General features: G+C 35.5%; 1 protein-coding gene across 3 annotated transcripts in view; it reads left to right on the top strand.

Moving 5' to 3' along the window:
• Positions 1-24,482, top strand: part of RASA2 (RAS p21 protein activator 2) — a 144,460-nt gene extending 119,978 nt beyond the window's left edge. For 2 of the 3 annotated variants that reach the window (XM_072792477.1, XM_072792475.1), the window contains 8 exons: positions 143-220; positions 4,062-4,135; positions 4,653-4,762; positions 17,843-17,925; positions 18,387-18,595; positions 19,299-19,402; positions 19,750-19,939; positions 21,346-24,482. In XM_072792477.1, coding sequence (XP_072648578.1) covers positions 143-220; positions 4,062-4,135; positions 4,653-4,762; positions 17,843-17,925; positions 18,387-18,595; positions 19,299-19,402; positions 19,750-19,939; positions 21,346-21,376 — 879 coding nt within the window. In that variant the 3' untranslated portion in view covers positions 21,377-24,482. The remainder of the gene's footprint in view (positions 1-142; positions 221-4,061; positions 4,136-4,652; positions 4,763-17,842; positions 17,926-18,386; positions 18,596-19,298; positions 19,403-19,749; positions 19,940-21,345) is intronic. The other variant, XM_072792476.1, reaches the window with a different exon arrangement.
• Positions 24,483-26,153: the final 1,671 nt, after the last annotated feature.

Genomic DNA, 26,153 nt, shown 5'->3' with positions numbered 1-26,153 from the left:
CCTACTCCAAATCCTATAATTCTCTTGAAATATATGATTAAATCTTTTAAGGCCTTAATCTTCAGCTTAGAAAGATAATTCATTATATTTTTAGTTCTCTATTTAGCATGTATAAATTCTGTGTTGCTTTCTTTTTCCCTAGTCAAGTTTCAAAGAGACATTCATGTGTGAATTTTTCAAAATGTTTCAAGAAGAAGGATATATTATAGCAGTTAAAAAGGTATGATTGTTTTACTCTGGAAGTATTAACATTTCTTATTATACAGCATTGGGGCAATGTTAGCGTTTCATATTATTCCTAGAAGTCAATCCCCAGTTTAAAAAAATAATATTTAAACTGTACGTCAAATGCAAAGAGGCTTTTTCTTCCTTTCTTCTTCCATATAAAACTATGGGATTTCTAGCTGTGGAAATACCTAAATGTTTAACAACAGCTGTTATTGCTGGTGTCTTAGTAACATAAATGACAAATAGCTAGAATTATGGTTTCTTAACAGCACTCTCAACAGTTGGGTCAGATAATTGATTGTGAGGGGCTGCCTTGTGTATTGTAGGATGTTTAGCAGTATGCCTGGCTTCTACCAATTGGATGCCAGTAGGATGCTTCTAGTTTTGACAACCCAAAATGTCTGTAAACATTGCCAAATGTCCCCTGAGGGACAGAACTGTTTCTAATTGAGAACCTCTGGTCTAGGGGTAAGAGTTTAGTATGGTACCTAATGTATAGGGGTACTTGTCATAGTAAAAAATACATGAATTACTGAACATTTTATAAACATTATAGGCTAACGGTAGTGACCTGAGGAAAGTTACTACAAATTAAAATGTATTGTAAATGTACAAAAGACTATAGTATATAATATCCTAACACGAGGCCTACGATATACAAAAATTGCTGTACTTAGAAATTGAGAATGTTTTGAAAGGATTTTTAATTTCTTGAAGTCTTTAGTTCTGAATCATTCTAAACAAAATGTAGCATTATTATAAAACCCTAAAATTTGTAAAGTTTTTTTTTTTTTAAGATTTTTATTTATTTATTCATCTAGAGACACAGCTAGAGAGAGAGAGGCAGAGACACAGGCAGAGGAAGAAGCAGGCACCACGCAGGGAGTGCGATGTGGGACTCGATCCCGAGTCTCCAGGATCACGCCCTGGGCTGCAGGCGGCGCTAAACTGCTGCGCCACTGGGGCTGCCCCTGTAAAGTTATTTTGAAGTACATCTAAACTTAGTTTGAAGAAAGTCCTGTGTTATATTTATCATGATTCTGATTTAATGAATCAGAATTAGTAAGGCCATATTTTAAAGATTTCATTCCGTTTTTGTAGCATGATTGATTCAGAGTTGACTGCCAAGAGTATATTTTGTTGAAGTGTATGTTTGTATTTTATATGTGTTTAGAATTCTTACAGGGACCCAGTAAATGAAAATAATAGTTTTTAAAAAATAAAGTCAGTTGGAATTTTTTTCATCTAGAATAGTGCAAGTTCAACCAAAATCTTTTTAAGCAACCATTGAAGGCTTTTGAGGAGAAAGACTTTCAAAAGAATAGGCTAAGGAAAAGCTGCCCTTTTATATGTAGGTCATTGTTGAAACACTTGTGGGACAGTGTAGGCAGACTTTTGTTGGCAAGATTATGATGTACTGTCTTTTGTTTTAGGGTTGTTTTGCCATTTTTTATGACCTAGACTTTGGTAGCAGCTGATTGTTTTTTCCACTGATAAAATCAGAATGTGTAAAGTTGATAATGTCAGTGGAGAAAGTATTTAAGTGTGCCAGGAGTTGAGCCTGTTCCTAATCTGTCCTGTGTCACCCACTCACATTCTCATGGGCTGTCACCATAGTACACTTCCTGTTTCAGATGTGGGTCTAGACTCTTAAAATAGGTTAGGATATTTTGCCCTAATCTAAGAGTTTTCTTTATTATTTACTAGCTAAGTCAGGATATGTGCATTGCTAGAAATTGCAAAAGGCTATGAACCCCAGTTTCTCATTTTGTATTGGTGTACTATTCCCACAGAGTTTAAAAAGGGCAATTTGGATAGTTCTGTTAACAGAGTGACCATATAATTTAGTGTCCAAACCTGGACATTTTAAAGAGTGAAAAAGAATACTACTGATAATATTGGGATCACTGCTATAGACAGGGATGGCCCTGAGCAAATTAGGACCTATATTCACCCTCCCTGTAGTTCATCTTAATTATTGTGTTTTCTTTCACTTTATATAATTGTATTTATCCCATAGTTTCTTATAAATAAAACAAGTGTGATAATTATCTTAAATAATAAATATTTTTCAAATAAGTAAATCTATGCCTTCAGGCAAATGCTGTGAAATGAAATGTTAAAATAAATCTGCTACCCTCTATTAGTGGATGGTCTGTGTCTAAGAACTGGAGATGTGATAAGACACTTGTTTAGTTCCCTTGTATATATATATTTAAGATTATTTATTTATTTATTTATTTATTTATTTATTTATTTATTTATTTGAGAGAGAGTGTGCACATGCACATGAGAATGGAAGGAGAGAGAGAATGTTAAGCAGGGGTTCTACCTAACAACCCTGAGATCATGACCTAAGCCATCATCAGGAGTCAGACACTTTACTGACCGAGCCACCCAGGTGCCCCATTTAGTTCCCTTATATACTTGTTCTGTATCTCCATGTATAATGCAAAAGAAACTCTGTTCTTGTTCATCACTTACCAAGATCTCCTTCTTACGTGCTAGAAGTAAACATTGGAAAAAATTATATGTGTCTTCTAGTGGGCAGTCTTAAGCCAATCTTGAGAGAATATGACTCCACACAAATTCTGGTTTAGATTTAGGTACTTGTGCTTCAATGTTATCTCTATTGGAATGTACTTTTTTTTTTTTTTCAGTCCCAAGTGGGACAACATAGAAAAGTATAAAGGAAAAAGCAAAGACTAAACACTAAACAAAGAGGTAGCTCATTTATGGGACAAAATAGGATTCCTCTCTAAGAACAAGAATTGTTCCTTGAAATACTAATTTCTCTTTCTCATCAAGAGACAGCCACATGCCAGAAGAAGATGTTGACCTGTCAAGGTAGCATATTCATGAAGCTAACTGCTCTTTACAAGGGTGCCTTGCCATTACTAAAGATGGGTACTCCAAACTTTCTTGAGCCACCACATTCCCATTCTCACCAGGAAGTTTATAACTGGTGATTAGAGTGCCACATTATTCCAGAGAATCCAGTTACATTTCAGTCATAATTGTGGAATACCATCTTTGAGGGGTACAGTCAGTTGTACATAATAGAAATCAGCAAAATCTTTTCTTTAAAGGGCCAGTGAGTAACTATTTTAGGCTTTGCTGGCCACATAAAGGCTGTGCCCCATATTCTTCTTTGTTTCTGTTTTTACAGCCCTTTAAAAATATAAAAACTATTCTTAACTCATAGGACTTACAAAAACAGGCTGCAGGTTGAATTTGGCCCACTGAGCCATAATTTGGTGATCCCTGACCTATAATATAGGTTCACAATCCTGTATCTAAAATCCTGAGGACCAGAGATATTTCAGAATTCAGTTTTTCAGAGTTTTAAAAGATAATAGATGTATGCTGTGTATTATACCCCACTGGGGCCTGGGGTAGCACCCCGTAATCAAACACATTATAGAGCACAATGTATGAATATTCACACTAAATAAGATAAATCCAGACTATGAACAGCCTTTGATAGCTCAGGTTAGGTTGTGCCCCCAAATGATTTTACTGTAAATCAAAAACAAAACAATTCTCTTTATTTAGAGCTTTATAGGTTTCAGAATGATAGCTTAAGGATTGTAGATTGAGCTGTTTTTGTAGGGAAACATATTCTGGGTTTTAAGTAACTTGAGAATAAACTTTTTAGAACACCTATCCAAGGTGTAGCTTAGGAATTCCTCTACAGTTATATATTTTATAAGTTAAAATTATGTGTATTCCTTAAAGAAAAACTTCACCATATTATCAGTGATATTTAAGATAAATTGAATTTTTGACATATGTTATCACAAAGTGTAATTTTTGCTCATTTCCCTGTTTAGTTCTTGGATGAAATTTCATCTACTGAAACTAAAGAATCCAGTGGTACGAGTGAGCCTGTGCACCTGAAAGAAGGGTAATTGAATAAACCTAGAAATTTAAAGTCGTGTCAGTATAGATTTTATATAAGTACAAAAGGCCTGGGCCTGGAAGTGAGGAAATCTAGGTTTTGTTCTCTGTTAGAACTGTTTAATTAACCATCAGGTAAGTTGCACATGGGCGTCATTCCTTGTCCTTAGAGTCCTAGAGTAGCTTTGTAAATATAAGGAGATTGTGGGTATTAGAGTACTTTGAAAAAGTAACAGCACTCTTCAGTCTTGAAGTAATGTTATCATTGGAAATTAAAGGAAAGCTTTAGTTAAAGTTGGCCCCTTTAGTTCTGAATAGCACAATTATAAATATTAAATTAATTAAAGACTTTATTCCATTAGCATGGCCAAAGTGAATGCAGAAGTTATAGATGACAAAGACATTTTTATATACTTATGATCGTACACAGCCTATCATGTCATTTAAAATTTTAAAAAAATGTTTGCTTTGTTTGAACTATTTTAATATCCATAACTAAATTTTCATATCTGTTGTTTTGGCAGTGAGATGTATAAAAGAGCTCAGGGAAGAACTCGGATTGGGAAAAAGAATTTCAAGAAACGGTGGTTCTGCTTAACAAGCAGAGAGCTCACCTACCACAAACAGCCAGGTAGTTGTGTTTATGCTTTATTTTGGGGTCTTTTCCTGGTTCTCAGTGAAGATTTTTTTTTTCTGCTTAATGTAGCTCTGGCGAACCTTTTGTCTAATATTACTGTAGTATATAGTTTCTTACAGTGATACATACACATTAAGGATACAGTAAATATTTGACAAGTGATACCATGTAAATTCCATTTTTTATCCTCACACATGCTTTGTTTTCTAAAAAAAAAAAAAAAACCCTGGTAAATCCCACTTACCTAGAACTTAGAAGTTTCTTTTAAACTCTCAGAGCCAAATTGGTAAGAATCAATATCTAACGAATGAGAGTATTTCAGTAGTTTGCTGGATAACATCAGCACAAAATTTCCACAGTCATATGATAGATTGTGATTCCTATACAGTTATCATATTCATTCTAGACTGTTGGCCAAGCTAGCTTCAAGATGGATGTATAATGATTTGCCTCCTTAAAAAGCACAATGGACTGTTTGGATAAAGAAAGCCATCTTCCTACAGTGTGGTTTGAGGGATTCAGAGAGGCATGGTTTGTCCCTCAGTGGACTGACTCAGTGCCTAAAATGTCCAGTTTTTAAGTTTATTCCTTTGGGGTAATGAATGATCCACAGAAGGCCATTAGCTGGTATCTTAGCAGGAATAACTTAATTACTAAATCGTGGATCACATTTAGTAGAATCCTTTTATTCACGGTGATCAAGATACAAAGATGTTCACTTAAAGCAAGAATCATTTAAAAACAGACGAAAAGATACATACATATCTTAAATATTTATATATACGCTTGCCGAATCTTTTGATAGAGAATCAAGATCTTTTCTTTAAATATGGATCTATAGATTGGATTTCCCCTTTGTGTTTCTTGTGCAAATATACCCATACTGCGTCAATTTTCTGGTTGATTTCTCCAGAGTGAATCCAGAACTTAAATACTTGAAAAGTAATCCAAGTACAGAATCCTATTAGATTTCATGGCAGTCACCCCTAATCTTTTATAGGTGTCTCACCTCATATAAATTGACTTCATATGTGTGTGGATCTCCTTTTTTGAAGCTTTTTAGAGCACTCACCTGATTTTCAAATAAACAGTAACCCTCTTAGTGGAGGGGGCACTTACTTTGTCACTATACATATATATATTTAAGTAAATTATAATTGCAGTATGGAAAAATGGCATAAGTCGGTTTGGGAACAAACCCAATGGAGTTGGTAAATAAAACAGCCTAACCAATGGAAACCAAAGGATCCAAGCTAAACAGATAGTAGTAGCCTGGTAACCACAAGCATTCAGCATCCAATGAGCATCATCTGTTATGTCTTAGAACATGGAGAGCTTCAGTTAATCCATTAGCCCTGTTAGGTAAAGATCTGTTAAGAGAGCCTGTGCTGAAAATTCTGAAATGATAGCAAACACCAGCCATAGGATACTTTCAAGAGAATATAGATTCAATTAAGTAGAATGCTTGAGTGGAGATTTTTGAAGAGTAGAGTCATAAGAAAAATTGTTTCATAATTATTCCTTATTATGGCTCAACCAAAATGACTACGTATGGCCAAATGTATTAGTACGATATAAGAAACCAAAGTCATTTTATTTTTAAGCACCTAGATAATTTGTTATGGCATATCAGTAGTCACATGACTAAAGAGCAATAGGCTACATACATAGTCTTTCAGACAGCACTTTTTAAGGTAACTATATTTTGAATGTTTTGGAAGTTATAGCTTATGTTGAATACTATATAAATGCTCTCACATACATAGCAGCTTTTAAAAAGTAGCTGTCATAATATGCTAATAATGTTTACATTAACAGTGCATTGAAATAAAATTTAAGGGAAGTTAGTCATTTTCCATGAATAAATTAGCTGTTTTTTCTTCATTTAAAGTATTTTCTAACCTAAACTAATATTTAAAGTCTTTTTTGGCTTAGAACTTTAAGAATCAGGTGATAGCTTTGGCCTCTTTCTCCAGAAAAATGCACATACAAACTAGACCTGAGATTTTGCATATAATTTCAATGAATTTGTAGACCCACAGTTCATCTACAGTTCTTAAGAACCTCTCTTCTAGCTAGTAAACTTTATGAGGGTAAAATTATATAGAGTGATTAGGCTGCTCTAGATATAAAATAGACACATTAGAAATTACATTGTTTTCAGGCCTTAAGAAATTTAACCTACTGGAATGAGACATTGGAGGAATAAGCTCTGTTACATGAAGTTTCAAGATTATTTACCAAAGCCTACAGTTTTAAGCATCCATGCTTTTTGTTTTAACTATTTTGATGGATTTTTCCAAAATGTATTACATGCTTCCCTGCCTTCTAAAAAAGAATTCATTGAACGTAAGTTAACATTTTCTAGATAACGTGGGGCTGTCATTGATAATTTAATTATTTTGCAGTGCTTTGATTCAGTGGTGTTTTCAGGGCTGCTTATGGATGTGTGCAGCTGTTGACTCCCCAGCTAAATGCCTTGGACTGCTGTGCTTTTTTGCATTCCTATGTTTGCTTTATACAGTTTTTCTCAATCCCCTTTATATTCAGCTTGTTACCTTAAATTTCTTGTGCTGTCAATGAACCATAATGTAACATCTCACTCCTACCTCCATCACGCAACTCCACATTTTTTACCACAGTACACTGTGAGTGAGGATTCAGGTACTGTTTATTAAAATTATGCTTAAGTTTAAAAAGCTTTGATGAAAGACTTAAGGACTTACCTCTATGAAGAAAATGCATGGGCTTTGGATTCTCTGATTGCTCAAGCAAATGTTTCGCTTACTTCCTATTTCCTTGCTGTTTCTGGATAGCCAAGTCTCCTAGCTAAATCTCTTGCTATACTTGCTATCTGACTTTGGTGTCTGAAAGAGTGCCTCCCAAATTTTCTATACATGGCTCTAAATGATTGAGTCTTTCACTCTGTCCTTTTACTGGACACTAGTATTCTGAATCAAGTATTTCTACTACTTAGAATCAAATAGTATGGTCTTTTCCCAATTTAGTGGAAAAGGAATTAATAGAATTTTCTCAATTTTAAGAGTTTTTCCTAAGTAAGTTATGCCTGCTTAGGTGATCACATGTGACTTATCTTCAATACAACTAGATTAATGTGTGGCAAATGAGTGTTATAGGGCACTCAGTCAGCAACCAGTCATGATTATATAGGCAGTTTTTTATGAGCATGTGTGCTTGTGATTATGGCTTTATATTGCTATATTTACAAATGTAGTCATCTTCTATAAGTAAAAGTTCTTCTAGTTGTATGCTGAAATCAATTGAGTTATTGACCTTCCAGCTTCTTCCTTTCCCATCCAGCCAAATCTTTTACATTGTCCATATGTCACTTTATCAAACTAGCTCTTGTAGTTCCTTTAACTTGTACTCTTTTACCTTCATGCTTTTGTATATGCTCTCCCTAGAAATTCCTTTCTTTCCTTCTTTACCTGTGTGATTTGTTGTCCTTTAAGCCTCAGATAAAGTATCAGGTGTTATAGAAGTCACTTATAAGACTCTAGCTACTTTAGTTGAGCTATTCCCTTATTCTGTTTCTGTATTACCTTAGGATAACTCCTGTCACACCAGGTAGTCCTTAGTTTTATCTTTCTTTTCCTCTACTCTGTAAGATCCTCAGTGTCAGGGACCATGCTTTTACTATCCATTAAGCCATATAGTAGATTTTTTTTTTTAAATAAATGGTGTTCTTCAAAGAGCACCATGTCTTCCAGATATATTATCATCTGAATTACTTTAAGAACCACTGCTTTAGGCTTCTAAAATTTCCTCTAAGAGTACTAATAATAGATTATTAACAGATTCATCTCTGAAATTCCATCTGTGCTCTCCAAACTTGATTAGGTATTGTCCACTCTTGGGAGACCTGGTATACATAGCATATACAACTTCCATGTGATATCAGATGTTCTAGTTCATATAGCTTATGGACAATATAAAAGAAACTTTAATGATATTTTAAACATAAATCTCAGTACACTTAGATTTACTTGGTTTTTACCTGGTCATATTTTCACACACCATGTTCTACAGTATTTTTTTCTTTGGTAACTAAAGAACATCATTGTTGCAATCATATGTTGATTCAACAAGTATTTTATGGAGTGCCTACTATGTACAGATGCTGTCCTAGGCTCTGGAGAAAGCCTAGACAAATTAAAATGTTTGCCCTCATGGAATTTTAATCGTGATACACGATGAAAAAAATATATAGTATGTTGGAGATACAAAATGAGATAGATAAAAATAAAGCAGAGAAAGAATAGAGAATGATGGGTTTATGAGGAGAGTTGCAGTATTAAAAAGTCTAACCAGGTAGGGCTTCACTAAGAAATGACATTTGAGCAAAGATCTAAAGATGATGAGTCATGTGGATATTTGGGATAATAGTGATGCATAGTTAACAGCAGCCAGTACAAAGTCCCTGAAACAGAAGCTTGCTTAGAATATTTAGAGATAAGAGAAAGCTCTTATAGCTAAGGGGGGGGGGGGGGAAGAGTAAAGGGGTTCTCATAGGAACTTAGGTCAAAAAGGCTATGGAGAAGCTAGATATTTTTAGGGCTTTGTGGGCCATTCAAAAACTTTGAGTCAAAGATAGAAAGGCATTGGAGAGCTTTAAGGTGAGGAATTACATCATTTGACTTATATATTTTTTTTTAATTTTTTATTTATTTATGACAGTCACACACAGAGAGAGAGAGAGAGAGGCGCAGAGACACAGGCAGAGGGAGAAGCAGGCTCCATGCACCGGGAGCCCGACGTGGGATTCGATCCTGGGTCTCCAGGATCGCGCCCTGGGCCAAAGGCAGGCGCCAAACCGCTGCGCCACCCAGGGATCCCTTGACTTATATTTTAATAGGATCAATCATTCATACCACATGGAGAATAGAATGAAAGGGGTGAGGATATCAGTTAAGAGGCATTGCAGTAATTTAGGGGAGCAAAGATAATGGCTTGGACCAGTTGGTAGCAGTGGAAGCAATAAAAATGGATCACATTCTGGATCTTTTTTAAAGATAGTACTCAGGTAGTTTGCTAAAGGATCAGATACCAAGAGTGGAAGAAAGGCAAGCCAAGGATAACTCCAAGGATTTGGGCTTACATAACTACAGTGATGAAGTTGCCTTTTTAAAAAATAAACAGAGGAGTTCTCAGTAGTGAAGGAACTCGTACAGCCATACGTCAGAGATATGGTGGGTCTGGTTCCAGACCACAGCAATAAAGCTAATTCATAATAAAGTGAGTCAAAAGAATTTTTGGCTTCCAGTGTATATAAAGTTATCTTCACACTCTACCATGGTCTTTTAAGTGTGCAATAGCATAATATCTAAAAAAAAAAAAAAAAAAAAAAAAGATGTATATACCTTAAATTAAAAATACTCCATTGCTAAAAAAAAAAAAAATGCTTACCATCTTCTGAGGTTTCAGCACAGTGTCATCTTTTTGCTGGTAGAGGGTCTTGCCTTGATGTTTAACTGCTAGCTGTTCAGGGTAGTGTTTGCTGAAGGTTGGGTAGCTGTGGCAATTTCATAAAATTGAAGACAGTTGTGAAATTTGCCTTGAAAAAAATCACTCTTTTCGTGAATGATTTCTCTGTAGCATGTGATGTTGTTTGATAGCATTTTATCCAGAGTAGAACTTCTTTCAAAATTGGAGTCAGTCCTCTCAGACTCTGCCACTGCTTCATCAATTAAGTTTAGGTAATACTTTAAGTCCTATGGTGTCATTTCACCAGTCTTGAATAGATTCCATTTCAAGAAACTACTTTCTTTGCTCATCCATAATAAGACTATTCTCCGATTTAAGTTTTACATTGAAATTACAGCAGGTCAGTCACATCTTCAGGCTCCACTTCTAACTCTAGTTTTCTTGGTCCTTCCAACACATCTGCAGTTATTTCCTCCACTGAAGTTGAACCCCTCAGAGTTATCAATGAGGGCTGGACTCAACTTTTTTCTTCCAAACTCCTGTTAATGTTGATATTTTGACCTCTTCCCATAAATCACAAAAGTTCTTAATGGCATCTAAAATGGTAAATCCTTTCCAGAAGGTTTTCTATTTATGTTGCCCAGACCCATCAGAGGTACCACCATGTTTGGCAGCTATAGCCTTATGAATTGTTAAATCTTATGACTTTAAAGTCAAAATTACTCCTTGATCCATGGGCTACAGAATGGATGTTATGTTAGTAGACATGAAAATAACATTAACCTCATTGTATATCCTCATCAGAGGACTTGGGTGACCAGGTGCATTGTCAGTAAGCCTTAATATTTTGAAAGGAATTTTTTTTTCCGAGCATTAAGTCTGAACAGTGGGCTTAAAAAATATACATCTATACTGTTGTAAACAGATGTGCTGTCATCCAGGCTTTGTTCCAATTATGGAACATAAGCAGAGTGGATTTAGCATAATTTTTAAGGGCCCTAGGATTTTGGAATGGTAAATGAGCATTGGCTTCAACTTAGAGTCAGCTACATTTGCTCCTAACAAGAGAGTTAGCCTGTCCTTTGAGGCTTTGAAGCTTTAAAGCCACGCATTGACTTCTTTCTAGTTGTGAAAGTCCTAGATGGCATCTTCTTCCAATATACGACTTTTTGTCTGCACTGAAAATCTGTTGTTTAGTGTAGCCACCTTTATCAATTATCTTAACTAGATCTTCTAGATAAATTGCTGCAGCTTCTAACATCAGCACTTACTGCTTCACTGTATACTTTTATGTTATGGAGATGAATTCTTTCCTTCTTTTTCTGCTAGCTTCAGACTTTTCTTGTGCAGCTTCCTTACTTCTGTTAGCCTTGATAGAATTGAGTTAAAGCCTTAATTCTAGATTAGGCTTTTGACTTAAAGGAATGTTGTAGCTGGTGTGATCATCTGTCTTGACCACGTAGTCTCCATCATATCAACAATAAGGCTGTTTCAGTTTCTTCATTCATGTGTTCCCTGGAGTAACACTTTTAATTTCCTTCAGGAGGTTTTCTGTTGCATTCACCACTTGGCACACTGTTTGTCACAAGAGGCTTAGCTTTTGGCATTTCTTGGCTTTCACTTGAAGGCTATTGTACAGTTATTAATTGGCTTAATTTCAATATTGTGTCTCAGGGAATAGGGAGGCCCAAGGAGAAGGGGAGAGAGATGGGAGAATGGCTGGTTGGTGGAACATTCAGAACACATACAGTATGTATCAATTAGGGTTGCTGTCTTATATGGGCACAGTTCGTGGTACCTCAGAAGAATTATAATAGTAATATCAAAGAGCACTGATCACCTTAACTAATATAATAATAGTGGAAAAGTTTGAAATATTGTGAGAATTATCAAAATGTGACACAGACGTGAAAAGATCAAATCCTGTGGAAAAATGGTACCAATAGACTTGCTTGATGCAGGGTTGCTACAGACCTTCAATTTATTAAAAACACAACATCTGTTGTGCAATAAACAAAAGTGCAATAAAGCAACATACAATAAAATGAGGTATGTCAGTATTAGACTAACTCTTTCATAGGTAACAATTAACTTGGAAGAATATATAAGACAACTCTGAAGGACTTGACCCTCAAAAATGGGAGTCATGTTGGAATATATTATTACATGGTTTTTCTCTCTGAAGGCACTCCTACCCTGTGCAGTGTGAGATGGCTGAAATTCAAGCAGGAGGCCACATTTTATTGGCTTCAGATGTTGTAAGATACAGCTCACAGCTGCTAGAGAAGCTGGAAATTGAGGGGAAAAAAAGGATGAGCCTTCCAATCTCTATGTGAATGCCCCTGAAATCCTTGGCTGACTCTTCAACTGCTTATACAGGGGGAATTTCAAAGAAGCTACTGAAAAGCAGTAACAGGAAATATTTAAAAAGATGAACAGAGATTTCAATTTCTTTCCTCCTCAGGAAAAACAGTTTGGAATTTTGGAAGGGCTTAATAAACACCCTGAGATTTTCACTGAAAGATCAAAAGGGCAGTGGCTCAGCAGTAAAGACTGTCCTGAGATTAAGAATAAAGTAGAAAACCAAGCCTCAGTGTGATCAACTAATGTAACTGTAACTATTCAAGGGGAAGGTAAATGAATCCAGTCTCTACAGTGTGTCATTCATAATGTCCAGTGTATAATGAAACATTAACAAGTTTGAGAAGAAACAGTAAAACAGAACACATAGTTAAGAGAAGAAGAGTCAGTAATAGATCCCTATGTGGTTTACATGTTATAATTATAGACATGAACTTTAAAGGTATTACAAATACCTCACGGACTTAATGTAAAGGATAGTCATGAGTAAAGAAGGATTTCAGCACAAGAATGTTAGAAACTATTGAAAGGAATCAAATGGAAATCTAGAAGTGAAATGTTTCATTTGAAATATTGAAGAAAAGTTCAGGGAACTTGAAGATAGGTTAATAGAAATTATCCAGTCTAGGAACACAGAGAAAAAAAACTTGGGAGAGAAAAAAACTCTCAGTGGCTTTTGGAACAATATCAGACAGTCTAACATGTGCATGTTTAGTGTCAGAAGGAGAGCAGAGAAAAGAGTAAAGCAGAAAAAAATATTTTAAAGCAATAATGGCCTAAAATTTCGCAAATTTGGTGAAAAATATTATTTTATAGATCTTAGAAGTTCAGTGACCTCCAAGCATGATAAGTACAAAGAAAAGCACGCTTAGACGTATAGTAATTAAACCAGAGACATACAGAAAATCTCGAAAGCAAAGGAACAGAAGACAGATTGCATTAAAGGAGAACAATATAGTTGACAGCTCTCATAAGAAGCAACCAAAGCCAAAAGACAATGGAATGACCTCTTTAAAGTACTGAAGAAAAAACTCTCAACCTAGAATTCTAGTGAAAATTTCCTTTAAAAATGAAAATATCCCTTAGGTAAATGAAAGCTGGGAAACTCCATTGCAAACAGGTTTGCACTGTAGGAATGCTAAAAGAAATTCTTCAGGCTGAAGCGAAATAACACCAGATGGAAACTTAGAGCCACAGGAAGGAATGAAGAATACTAGAAATGATAATTATGTAGATAAATGTAAGAATATCTTTTCTCTTTTCTCATTTTCCTTAAAAAGCAACTGCTTAATAGGCAAAATTTATAACATCGAATTACACAGTTAATAACAAATCTACATAGAAAATATATGACAATAGCACAAAGGAAAGAGATGGAGTAAGTTATTGCAAGGATCTTATATTTTATGTGGAGTGACACAATAATTTTAAGTAGACCATAATGAGTCAGGGCTGTATACTATAATCTCTAGAACAAAAGCATTTTTAGAAAAAAGTATAGCCCATTCCCTCTCCCTTACCCAAAAAGTAAATAAATAAATGGGGCAGGAGAGGAAGAACAGAGGAGCAAAAATCAGATGGAATAAATAGGAAACAAAATGAAACAAAAAAACAGCAAAATGATAGTGTAAACACAACTGTTATCAATAATTACAATAAATGGAACATCATATCCAAGATCAGGAGCAAAGCAAGGATTATCTATTTTCATCTGTTCTATTTAACATTTTACTGGAGATTGGGCCAAAAAAAGAAAGGAAAGAAAAGGTATACATAGGATATCCTAAAGAGTCTTCAAGTACTTGATGCAATAAGTGAATTTAGTGAGGCTGTGGGATACATGATTTGTATATACAAATCAACTGTATTTCTATAAACTAGAAGGAAACAGTCAGAAAATGAAGTTTTAAGAATATCATTTACAGTAGGAGTCTCCTCCCCAAAAAGGATTTATTCCTAATTAGGAATAAATTTTTTTAATTTTTTTTATTTATTTATGATAGTCACAGAGAGAGAGAAAGAGAGAGAGAGAGAGGCAGAGACACAGGCAGAGGGAGAAGCAGGCTCCATGCACTGGGAGCCCAAGTGGGATTCGATCCCGGGTCTCCAGGATCACGCCCTGGGCCAAAGGCAGGCGCTAAACCGCTGCGCCACCCAGGGATCCCAGGTTTGCTAGTTTCCATTATTGCTGGTGAGAATTTTTATGTCTTCTGAATCTGTCTTGATTCTTCTCCCTCGTAACTCTTTGGAATTTCTTTAGCCTTCAAGTTCTGATATTTTACTCCCCAGTGTGAGGTTATGGACTCTTTCCTTCCATGCTGCTGAGCACTTGTTGGATCCTTTCAATCTGGAGATTCCTGTTTTTTAGCTCTGGGATATTTTCATTGATAATTTTCTCCCGAACACTCTTTCTATTCTGTTTCTGGAATTCTTATTAGGTATTGAAACTTCTACATCCATCCATCATGGCTCTTAACTTTTTTGACTTTCTCCTTTGTCCTTTTGTATTGGATTTGTAAGAATCCTCAGTAAAATCTTCTATTTTACTAATCATGTGCAATTCATCTCATTTAACACCAGTAACTCTAATGACATTATGATAGTATATGTGTCTGGGAGCAATATACTTTGTCTATATATTCTATGTTAGAATTTGCCCAGAAATGAACAAATAATAGCAGTTCTGGAGTATATGATTGCTTCGTGTATTAAACAAATCTAAAGATGGAAACGTCCTGTGAAATTACTAAATTCTCGGATTTTCTGTGGTGCTACTCCATGTAGATCAGTACACACTTTATTGGAGGCACTTTATTGGATCCCTCAGTACACACTTTATTGGAGGCACTTTATTGGATCCCTCAGTTCCCCAAACGTTATCCTCTTTGTTCTATGTATGTCTCTCTTTCAGGGTGCTAATTTTCTTCATTGTTTGGTGACCTTTTGGTGATTTGCTCATCTTTGTGTTTTTACACTCTTGCTTCAGTGTTCAGTAGCTTACTGCCAAAGATCCTGAGGGAGGTACAGGACAAGTTTCTGAGGGGCAAGGCTGCTACTTGTCTTCTGGTATGGGTGCTCTCCTTCCCTCCTGAGGGTCAGTGAGTACCTGGGACATAGCAGTGCTCTGCAATCCCAGTAGGTGTCATTACTGCATAGGCTGGGACATAAACCTCTGTTGACCGCTGTTTAGTACAAGCTGAGGGACAGGGAGCTCTCCCAGGTACAGTTTACCTATTAATCATCCTGATGTATGTCTGAGAGAGAGAGAGAGAGTGTGTGTGTGTGTGTCCTTGTGTCCCCAAACCCCAGCTGTCTATGTCCAATGATTCTGACTTGAAGCTGTCTTCTAACTACTCCTACTTTTGCAGATGTCTTTTCCTACATGTGGTTCAGGCTATGACTTCCTTCAGTTTATTCTCCCCTCCCCTTGCTGCCATAAATTTGATCTTGTCTGCTTCCAGGAGACTGCTGATAGTCTTTTCTTATTTTTTGATGCACTTATGTTTTATATTTTTTGAATTTAAATGTTTCCTGAGGGGCACCTGGGTGGCTCAGGTAGTTAAGTGTCTGCCTTGGGCTCGGGTCATGATCTCAGGGTCCTGGGATCGAGCCCCACATGTGGCTCCCTGCTTAGCAGGGAGCCTGCTTCTCCCTTTCCCTCTACTGCTCCCCTTGTTCCTGCTCTCTCTCTGTGTCAAATAAATAAATTAAATATTTTTAAAAAATAAAAAAATAAATGTTTCCTGAAAAAAGTTTTCTGTAACCACCCATTTAAAGTAACTGCCCAGTAACTTTCTATTATATCACCTCAGGTTATTTTCATTATAGTATTCATCTCTACCTAATATTTGTCTTTTGTCAGTCTTCACAGACCTAAATGCAAACTTCATTAGGGAGGAGCCTTATATATTCTATTTACTGCTGTATCTAAAGTAGTTAGAATAGTGTCTGGTATATACTAGACATTAAATGTATGATACGTGAACTAAGTAACTTTATCTTTTTTTTAAAATTGTATATCACAACTGCTTGAATTATACAAATTTTAGATTTTATACCAGCAACCAGGCTTAATGCATATTTTAGTTTAACCTCTCTGTTCAAGACCCAAAATAGTGATCCCTGGGTGGAGCAGCGGTTTAGCGCCTGCCTTTGGCCCAGGGCGCGATCCTGGAGACCCGGGATCAAATCCCACATCGGGCTCCCGGTGCATGGAGCCTGCTTCTCCCTATGCCTATGTCTCTGCCTCTCTCTCTCTCTCTCTCTCCCTCTCTCTCTCTCTCTCTCTCTGTGACTATCATAAATAAATAAAAATTTTTTTAAAAAAAGACCCAAAATATTTATTAACCAAATAATTGTCTTTGACCAGAAAACTATACATTAATCCATGGACCAGTACGAACATAAAGTTCTTAACTTCTAGCACTTCAGTATACATGTCATTAAACTCTGCTTTAAGCTCTGAGAGAATAAAAGCAAAGCGTCGGTTTTTCTGAGAACATTACAAGATGACCAGGAAAAGTCATAATTATAGTATCTATGACTGTATGAAATATGGTCTTTTCTCAGGTAAATTGTAAATCAAAATGCATCATATCATCATGTCATATTATAATGGAGCTCTTTTAGCAAACTCAGATTCTTAAATTAGGTAAAGGATTGATTCACTCTCTACCAAATAAAATTTTACTTTTGTTCCCTATGTATCTTAGAGTAAATTTGGTAGTTCTAGTCATCTGACCAGCCAGTATATGATAGAAAAAAACAATTTTTTAACTTAAAGTCCTGTTAATCATTCAGTGATTGAATCAATCATTCAATGTTAATCCCTTACATATTAGACTGTAAAACAGAAAATCCACTTAGCAGTCTGATTCACTTCTTACGTGAGAACTCCCTTGAAAGAAAACTCCATGTCTGGACATGTTTTGAGCAGGCCTATACTGCTAAGTATATTACTTTTTCAGTTCCCATAAAAAATATGGTAACATTTCAATTTTCTGCGAGACCAAATTTATTCCCACATTTTTCCTTTAAAATGTTTTAAATTTTATATTGAAAAGGGTAAAGAGAAAGTCACTTTATAGAAAGCAAGAAAAATGCGTTTGTTCCATAAAACAAAGAATGCTTATATGTTCATCACTTGGAAATCTTTAGGTTACTTATATTCCTGCTATGAAGAGGATGAGCTTATTAAACTTTACAGAATTAACCTCACCTTTATAATTCTGATGCAAATCATTTTAATTTTGTTCTTCTTTTAATACTTAGGCAAAGATGCAATTTACACAATTCCAGTAAAAAACATTCTTGCTGTGGAAAAACTGGAAGAGAGCTCTTTCAATAAGAAAAATGTAAGTTACATGATTAATTATATAAAGCTTTTTAAATTGCACATATTACTTGATGGAAAATTTTCAAGGTTTTTATATTTGCTATTAATCATTAATATTTTATAAGTGCTGGCTAGAACTGTCAAAATTGTCCATTATTGCTCCTGAAATGTCCACTATGCTCAAATTTAAAATTTTTTTAATAAATTTATTTTAATTTTAAATAAAATTGTTCATTGTTGTTGATGCCTTATATAGTGTGCCTAGCCTATTAAGTTTAAAGGTACTTTTCTCAGTACTACTTAGTACTTTGTGACACAGATTGTCCTTGGAACTTACTGGAAAAGTAACAATTTGTAAGAAACTGAGCAGCAGTTATCTAGCCAAGCAAACTATATATTTCTTTTATATATCTTTTTCTGTTTGTGCTGTGTTGATTTTTAGACTCTGTTACTAACTTTTTATCTTAATTGCCTATGAAGATGTTCCAAGTAATACATATGGAGAAACCACTCTATGTCCAGGCAAATAATTGTGTAGAAGCTAATGAATGGATAGACGTACTCTGCAGGGTGAGCCGATGCAATCAGAACAGGCTCAGCTTATATCATCCCTCTGCGTATCTAAATGGAAACTGGCTCTGCTGTCTGGAGACCAGTGAAAGTGCCCTCGGCTGCAAGCCATGTACTGCGTAAGTTTCTTTCTGATTAAAAAAAGCAATATTTCAAGTGTGGTATATCAATAGAATGGAATATTATTTGGCCATAAAATGGAATAAAGTATTGATACAGGCAACATGTATGGACCTTGAAAATAGGCTAAAAAGCCAGAAACAAAGGCCATATATATACTATATGATGACATTTATATCAAGTATCCAGAACAGGTAAAATTATAGACAGAAAGTAAATGAGTGGTTGCGGTGGCCTAGGGGGAGGGAGGTTTGGGGAGTACTAATGGATGCAGGGTTTCTTCTTGGGATAATGAAAATGTTCTCAAATAAATAAATAATGGTTGGCACAAGTCAAAAAAAGTGGGGTGGGGGGGTCAATGTCGAAGTAGATGCACAAGCCTGAGCAAGGAAGGGCTTGGTATTCTCTAATTGTATAGAACACCTGTTGTAGCCCTATGGACTTAAGAAGTAATATATTGCTTTTGTGATGAAGCGTAGGTGTTATGAAAATGATTTCTCTTTTGATTGGATTTTGGATTAGAGTTCTATAATAACCAAACCTCTCTTGTCCCCATTTTATTAAATTGTCAAACGAGACTAGATTTCTGAGGTTCCTTCTGCGAAGTTCTGAGGTTCTGATTTTAGTCTCAAGTTAGCCAAAGTCTTCGGCACGTTAACAAAATGGAATTTTTCAATGACTTTAATTTCATTTTTATCATAGAGGTGTCCCAGCAGACATCCAAATAGATATTGATGAAGACAGAGAAACAGAAAGAATTTACTCCCTTTTTACCCTCAGTTTACTTAAGCTGCAGAAAATGGAAGGTAAATATGCAATTAAAATATTTTTATATAACCATGATCCTTCACTACCAATTCCTGAAATAATTGCTTTGGCATTATCTTAAAGTTAAAAATACTCGTAGCTTTACCAAAATATTACTTATGTGGACGTTGATAAACTCCTAAATGGGCGTTTTTCATAGGCACTCAAGAAGATACTGGTTTTGCATAAATGTGTTGTTCATAATTAATAAAATGAAAGTATGTGATATATCTGTGCATTTGCAGGGGGAAGTCTTCCCAGCTTGAGATGCTCAAGAAATTCTTATGCTAAAAATTGGATTTATGGAACTTAGTTTTCTGATCAGAGATTTTACTGTTCTTTGTAGAGGCTTGTGGAACTATAGCGGTCTACCAAGGACCACAAAAAGAGCCTGATGATTATTCTAATTTTGTAATCGAGGATTCTGTAACAACCTTTAAGACAATTCAGCAAATAAAAAGCATCATAGAGAAGCTAGATGAACCTCATGAAAAGTATAGGAAGAAAAGATCAAGTAGTGCAAAATATGGAAGCGAGTAAGTATTTTTTAAGATACTTAAAACAAACAGACAAAAAGATACTTAAAACATATTTTTAAGCATTGTTTGAAATTCCAGATACTAAAAAAAAAAAATTCCAGCTACTACTTTGTACTTATACCTGACACGCAGGCTTCCTGCTCACCTTCATCTTTCAAGACCCAGCTCTGAACCTTCCTCTTGTGCAAAAGTTCCCCTGGCCACTCACACAGTGATCTTTGCAGTTCTGGTATTGTTTCATTATGTTGGTGGTGTACTTTATCACCACTTCTAATGTTAAAATTAATTATTTCATTAAATCACTTAGTAGCTTGTTTTTGTTTTACCCTTCCTCTTCCATCTTAATATTTTCTACAGTGCCTTATACATACTAAGTACTAAAAAAAAAAAAAAAAAAAAAATCAACTGTGACAGTGATCTAAGTATTTTATAGTTGATTCTTTGGACCCATCTCAGAAATAGGTGAATATCACAGTGGATGACAGCAGCAACATTTAATGCTTTACTAGGAGCTTAGTCCACTACCAGGCGCTGTTTCCTACTATCTTATATCGTATCATTTAGAGTGTTTTTAGAATCCCCATTTAAGTGGCTTAACCAATAGGAAAAAAAATTTTTTAAGATTTTATTTACTTATTTGAGAGAGAATGAGCGAGAGCACACAAGTGAGGGGGAGGGGCAAAGGAAGAGGAAGAAGCAGGCTGCCCTATCTTCTCTACATTAGTGTAATTGGTTCTCTTCTAACAGTGCTAATACAATTTCCTTGGAGTCCCCAGAAATTTCCATTTGAGGTCCTATCCAGTGCTTGACCACCCTTCTAAAATCGTACCTATCCCTCCCCTCCCTCCCTCTCTCTCTCTCTACCTTTTCCCACCTTTATTTTTCTCTAAAACAAAATATCAGCATCTCAGGGCAGCTGGGTGGATCAGTTGGTTGAGTGTCCAGTTCTTGATTACCACTCAAATCGTGATCTCGGGGTTGTGGGATGGAGCCCCACCTCCGTCTCCATGCTTAGCGGGAGTCTGCTTCTTTCCTTCTGACACTCCTTCTATGTGCACAGTTGCTTGTGCTCTCTCTCTCAAATAAATAAATCCTTTTTAAAAAAAAAAGTCGGTTTCTCTTGTATTACATAGTTTGTTTGTTTTACTTTCCCAATACCAGAAAGTAAGCTCTATGAGAGCAAGATTTTGTCTATTTTGTTCACTGCTATATCCACAGCTGCTAAAATAGTGCCTAAGATTTAATAAGTGATCAGTAAATACTGGAATTAATGAAATAAGACTTGAATGAGAGATTATCAAGGGGAAATTATAAACACTTAATGGATACTGTAAGATAATTTGTAACTTATTAAAGTGTTATATATTTTAACTTTTGGAAAATGGTTTTCTTTTATTTTCTAGAGAAAATCCAATTGTAGGAAAAACATCTTAGAGTATGGCCAACTGATTCAGAAGAACTGGAAAATACTATTTTTGTTGGAGTTTTTCAATTCATCATTTATTTTGCTCCTGGTATTTAAGAATGAACATTGGCTTCAGTGTCAACTGTATTCACATTGTATTTAATATTTAATAATTGAAAGTAACTGGGAATCCTGGTATTGATGCATTACTAGAGAATATGAAACTCAGGATTCCCTTCATATCTTACATGTCAAAAGCCGTGTGTTTGCAGCTTCTTTTTAATAGAATCTTCCTAAAGAAGCTTTGTAACAAAAGGAGAACTCCTCCATAGCAAGAAACCATCTCTTCTTGTAACACTCCATGTTCTGTGAACTTTTCACTACCATTAGTGCCTGCTCTATACTGCCAGTGTTGTGTTTTACTAGAAAATCCAATCCATGACAATTCAGAGCTTTCCATTTAGTTCATCTAGACCCTCCCTCTTCACAAAAGAAAATAGAGAGATTTTCATCTGTTAGTCATTAACAATTATATTAGGGACTTTAGAAAACTGCCAGAGCATCCTTGAAGGTTGGTAGATCCTTTTGCCTATTTAAAGATGTAAACAGAACTCAGACAGGAGGAATCAGGGAACATGTACTGTTGTGTGCATCTTGTTTACATTTGGGATGAGTGATGGCAGATGAAATACAGTGAGACCACTAAATTTTTTTTCATTGTTTTAAATATCAGGTACTCATTTTCTTGATTTGAGAGCTCGAGTTAACATGACTTGTAAGGACATCTCTTCTGGAAAAGAAGAGACAGTAGCCAATGGAAGAAGGTGATGGGGGAATCATTTGACTTCACCTGTTATTCCATGTTATTATAAGGGCCACCATAAGGACACTCTCCTCCTAGTGAGAGGGTGAGAGCTAACTCGAGAACAGTCACTCGGCGCACTTTAATAATCTGGGCTGCCCCAGATTATATTTTAGATACTATATGGTATCTAATCTTTATGATCAGTTGAATGATCAGTGTCTAAGTCTAGAAATAGTGCTTTCCTGAAAATGTTTATATTTCATTGCTGTTTTCTTATTGCCTGCTAGCCAAATGGAGTTTGGGCAAGCAACTGTTTGAATCCTATTTTTCCCTAATAATTTACTTTTATCCTAGAAACCATAATTGTAAATAAGCAGTCGAAGCAAGTTGCCTCCTTGAAGTTAAGAGGGATACACATTGCTTCATCAGTATTAAAAACCATGGTACTCTTATTTTGTCTTTTTAAATTGAAAACATTTTCTAAATGTGGTACTTTAAACCTTGGAGTATTTACATATTTCTGTTTAAAACTGTGACTTATTAATGTAAGTCTAGCTAGTAGTGCTTTTTGTTTGTTTGTTTTCCTGAGCATAAGCTATATTTCAGGATACACTTTGCCAATTATGTTATTGGTGAGTAATTTTTTAAATTATATTGTTACTAAGGAATTTTTTTAAAGACCATTGGCACACAATCAGAGTTGTTCCATAAATGATTATAACTGAGCAATGTATTTCTCTAAATGACTTGTTAAAATCAATTGGTTTTATTTAAGAATCAGTCCTAGTCTCCATTATGGTAGGTTTATTCCTAGCCCACTTTAAAGACAAGTTTGAAAGACTCCTTTAAATTTTATGAGTTTGTATGTTACATAAATTACACTGATTTATAAATGTGAAAGAATTTAACCATTTAATAAATTTCTCATTGCTGAATTTCATTCAGGTTGAAATTTCCTCTTAAGAGTCTCTGAGATGTCTACCTGAAAAGGACATGTGAGCATTGCCAAGTACCACTCTACTATGCTTTAATGGCTGTTTTAGCCCTCTGCTATTTTTTCAAGGCAAAAGAAATATTTTTAAAATATTTCTGATATCAAATCCCCAATCATGATTGCTCTTAAAGATCATGGCATTATCAAAGGGATCAAGGCTGTGTGAATACATAACTCTGAATTAGAAGAGAAGAGTTCAGTCATATAGTTTTCTTCACATGACACTTTTAAACAGCCTATTTGACTGGAATTAACCAGCTTTGGCACAGCCAAAAAGAAGTAATGTGAAATTAAATTAATTTTCTTTGAAAGTCTACTGAAATAAGAGAACAAGTCAGTAGGACCCTAAGATAACCTAGGTACTTGCTTCCAAGGGCCTCATTCCTCTGCTATTACTTATGGTACTTTGATTTTTGCTACCATGCTTTTTCTGCCTTTTCCACACTTGAAAAAAAAATACCTGGCAGCTCACTTCACCCTAAAAACTCAAAAATGCCCAGAAGGAGAGAAAAGGATGATTTGAAGAAACTCTTGCCGTAAATGCCAGTTCTGGTTCTTAGTTTAGCCATTTCCACCAGTTGCAGTTGTAGTGATCTGTTTATCTGTTATTGTTTGTTGTGGCTTTTTTTAGTTTGGTTTTTTAATATTCATTTAATAAGATGATGGCAATAGCAAAGTTTTCTATCCCCAGGAATATAATTTATCAAACTAAATGATTTTATTTGCCAAAGAAATATGTTTATGTCACGGGTAATAAATAGTTAAGTGTCCAAACTAGGATTTCTTTATTATTAAAAAGAAAAAAGTGATGAATGATGTGGCTTTTGTTTGTTTCTGAAGCCTAATTTCATTCGTTTTCAGAAAGGCTCATTCATGCCAGATTTTAGAAAACAGATTTTTTTTTTCCTTTTTTTTCTTTCTTTCTTTCTTTTTTCTTTTTTTTTTTTTTTTTTTTTTTTAAGTAAAAGCACCTTTAATTTGTTCTAACGGTACATCTGTAATGACAATGCTACAAAAAAACCTTTTAGGTGTCCTTACAGTATGTGAAAAGTACAGGACTCATTCTAGAGTTAAATTACCTGTCTTGACCCATATTATCTGCTTCCATTTTTATTAACTTGGAAATTAATATGTTGCTAGTAATATTGGTTTTTATAGTGTCCAGTTTGAATATGTAAGTTATCAAAATTTAATGTCGTGAATTTGTGTAACCATGTTGTATTGTTGAGAATGTATTTTTATTTAAATTTTATTTTCTTATCAAGAGTATTATAAAAATTAAAACTTTTGTAACTGTCGCTTGGAAATAACTCAAATAAATTACAAGAAGCCTGTCTATTTTCTGTGAGACCTTACTTTCTTACTGATTTAGGAGTTCTTGGGATGCCTGGGTGGCTCAGCAGTTGAGTGTCTGCCTTCAGCCCAGGGTGTGATCCTGGAGTCCCAGGATCAAGTCCCACCATCTGGCATCTGGCTCCCTGCATGGAGCCTGCTTCTCCCTCTGCCTGTGTCTCTCCCTCTCTCTCTCTCTCTCTCTCTCTCTCTGTGTCTCATGAATAAATAAAATCTTTAAAAAAAAATTCATGTTGAAAAAAAATTATTCTTGTTTAAAATTATTGTACTTCACCTATTCATAAGGAAATAGCAAACATGAAACATCCTCAGTAAGGAAGAACAAAAGGGCTCAAGATTGTTGTCTTGCACTTAATTAGGCTGATTTTTTATGTAATATTACTAATTCAACAGACTTGAGGACCGGACCTACAGTATGGATCCCTTCATTCGCAATAGCTGTGCACATCCAGTGTGCAGGAATGTATTCCCCTCCTGTCTGGGTAAGTGGTTCAGAGCTGACTTTTTTAGCCTATGTTTTTGAAGAATCCCATGTTCTGCTTTTCTCAAAAAAGTTGACATCAGCTTCTGGTTATTCAGGGCTTGCATTGACTCCTGCACATTAGCCTTCCCTACAGGTTGACCTTCAGTGCAGTCCTTTTGAATGTTGGAATTTGACCATGTTGGACCATTTTGCTGAATTGTCTAGAGAATACAAAGTAACAGCACCAAAGACCAGGTTAGTGGGTAACATGTGCCCCCAATGAGAGAAGCCAGAATGGGAGAAAAGCCCCATTAGTGCCACAGTAGCCATCTTGGCATTTCTAAATAAACCTCTGCAAAACTTACCCCTTGTAACAGAAGAGTTTATGATTAATAAAAAGGAAAGAATAGGGTCCTGAATATCTAGGGATCTTACTTTAATCGAAATACTAGAATCCTGCTCATACCAGCCAATGTCTTAGAATAGAACTTGTCAGAAACCTCAAAGACCACAAGTTCTATCCTGAGATGTAAACAAGCTAGTTCTTTAATTCCCTTTCAAAATTGCATGATTACAAGAGACACCTGAGGCCAGATAAAGTCCCTTTATATGTATACACCAGAATGTGAAGGCATAGCTAGCACTGCTGAATTCTGATTGCTGACACTACTAGTCCTATCAAGAATTTTTTCTGCTTTCTATTTCAAATCCTCTTTGTTTCATACTATCAAAATCTTTGTGCTGGGACACCTGGGTGGCTAAGTGGGTTGAGCATCTGCCTTCAGCTCAGGGTGTGATCCTGAGGTTCCGGGATCGAGTCCCACATCGGGCTCCTGGCATGGAGCCTGCTTCTCCTCCCTCTGTGTTTGTCTCTGCCTCTCTCTGTGTCTCTCATTAATAAATAAAATCTTAAAAAAAAAAATAAAAAAAAAACCTTTGTGCTTCCCTTGTGTTGATCTACTTTTTTGCCTTGGAGTTTAGTCCGTAAATATATAGTTTTTGCTCATCAAGGAAGAATTCTTTTGCCTAGTGAACAACATTGTTTTCCAAGTTTAGCATATTTCTCAGCTGAGAACTGAGAAAGCCATACTGCCTATTAAAGAAGAACCCATCATTTTAGATGGATTCTCAATGCAGGATGGGATAAATGACCCCATAGAGAGGCATATCAATCTCCCAGAAGTAACAGAG

Source organism: Canis lupus, chromosome 22 (genome assembly GCF_048164855.1).
Source record: "Canis lupus baileyi chromosome 22, mCanLup2.hap1, whole genome shotgun sequence".
In the NCBI taxonomy this organism is placed as follows: Eukaryota; Metazoa; Chordata; class Mammalia; order Carnivora; family Canidae; genus Canis; species Canis lupus.
The sequence above is the reverse complement of the archived record's forward strand: the minus strand, read 5'-3'. Positions and strand labels throughout refer to the sequence as shown.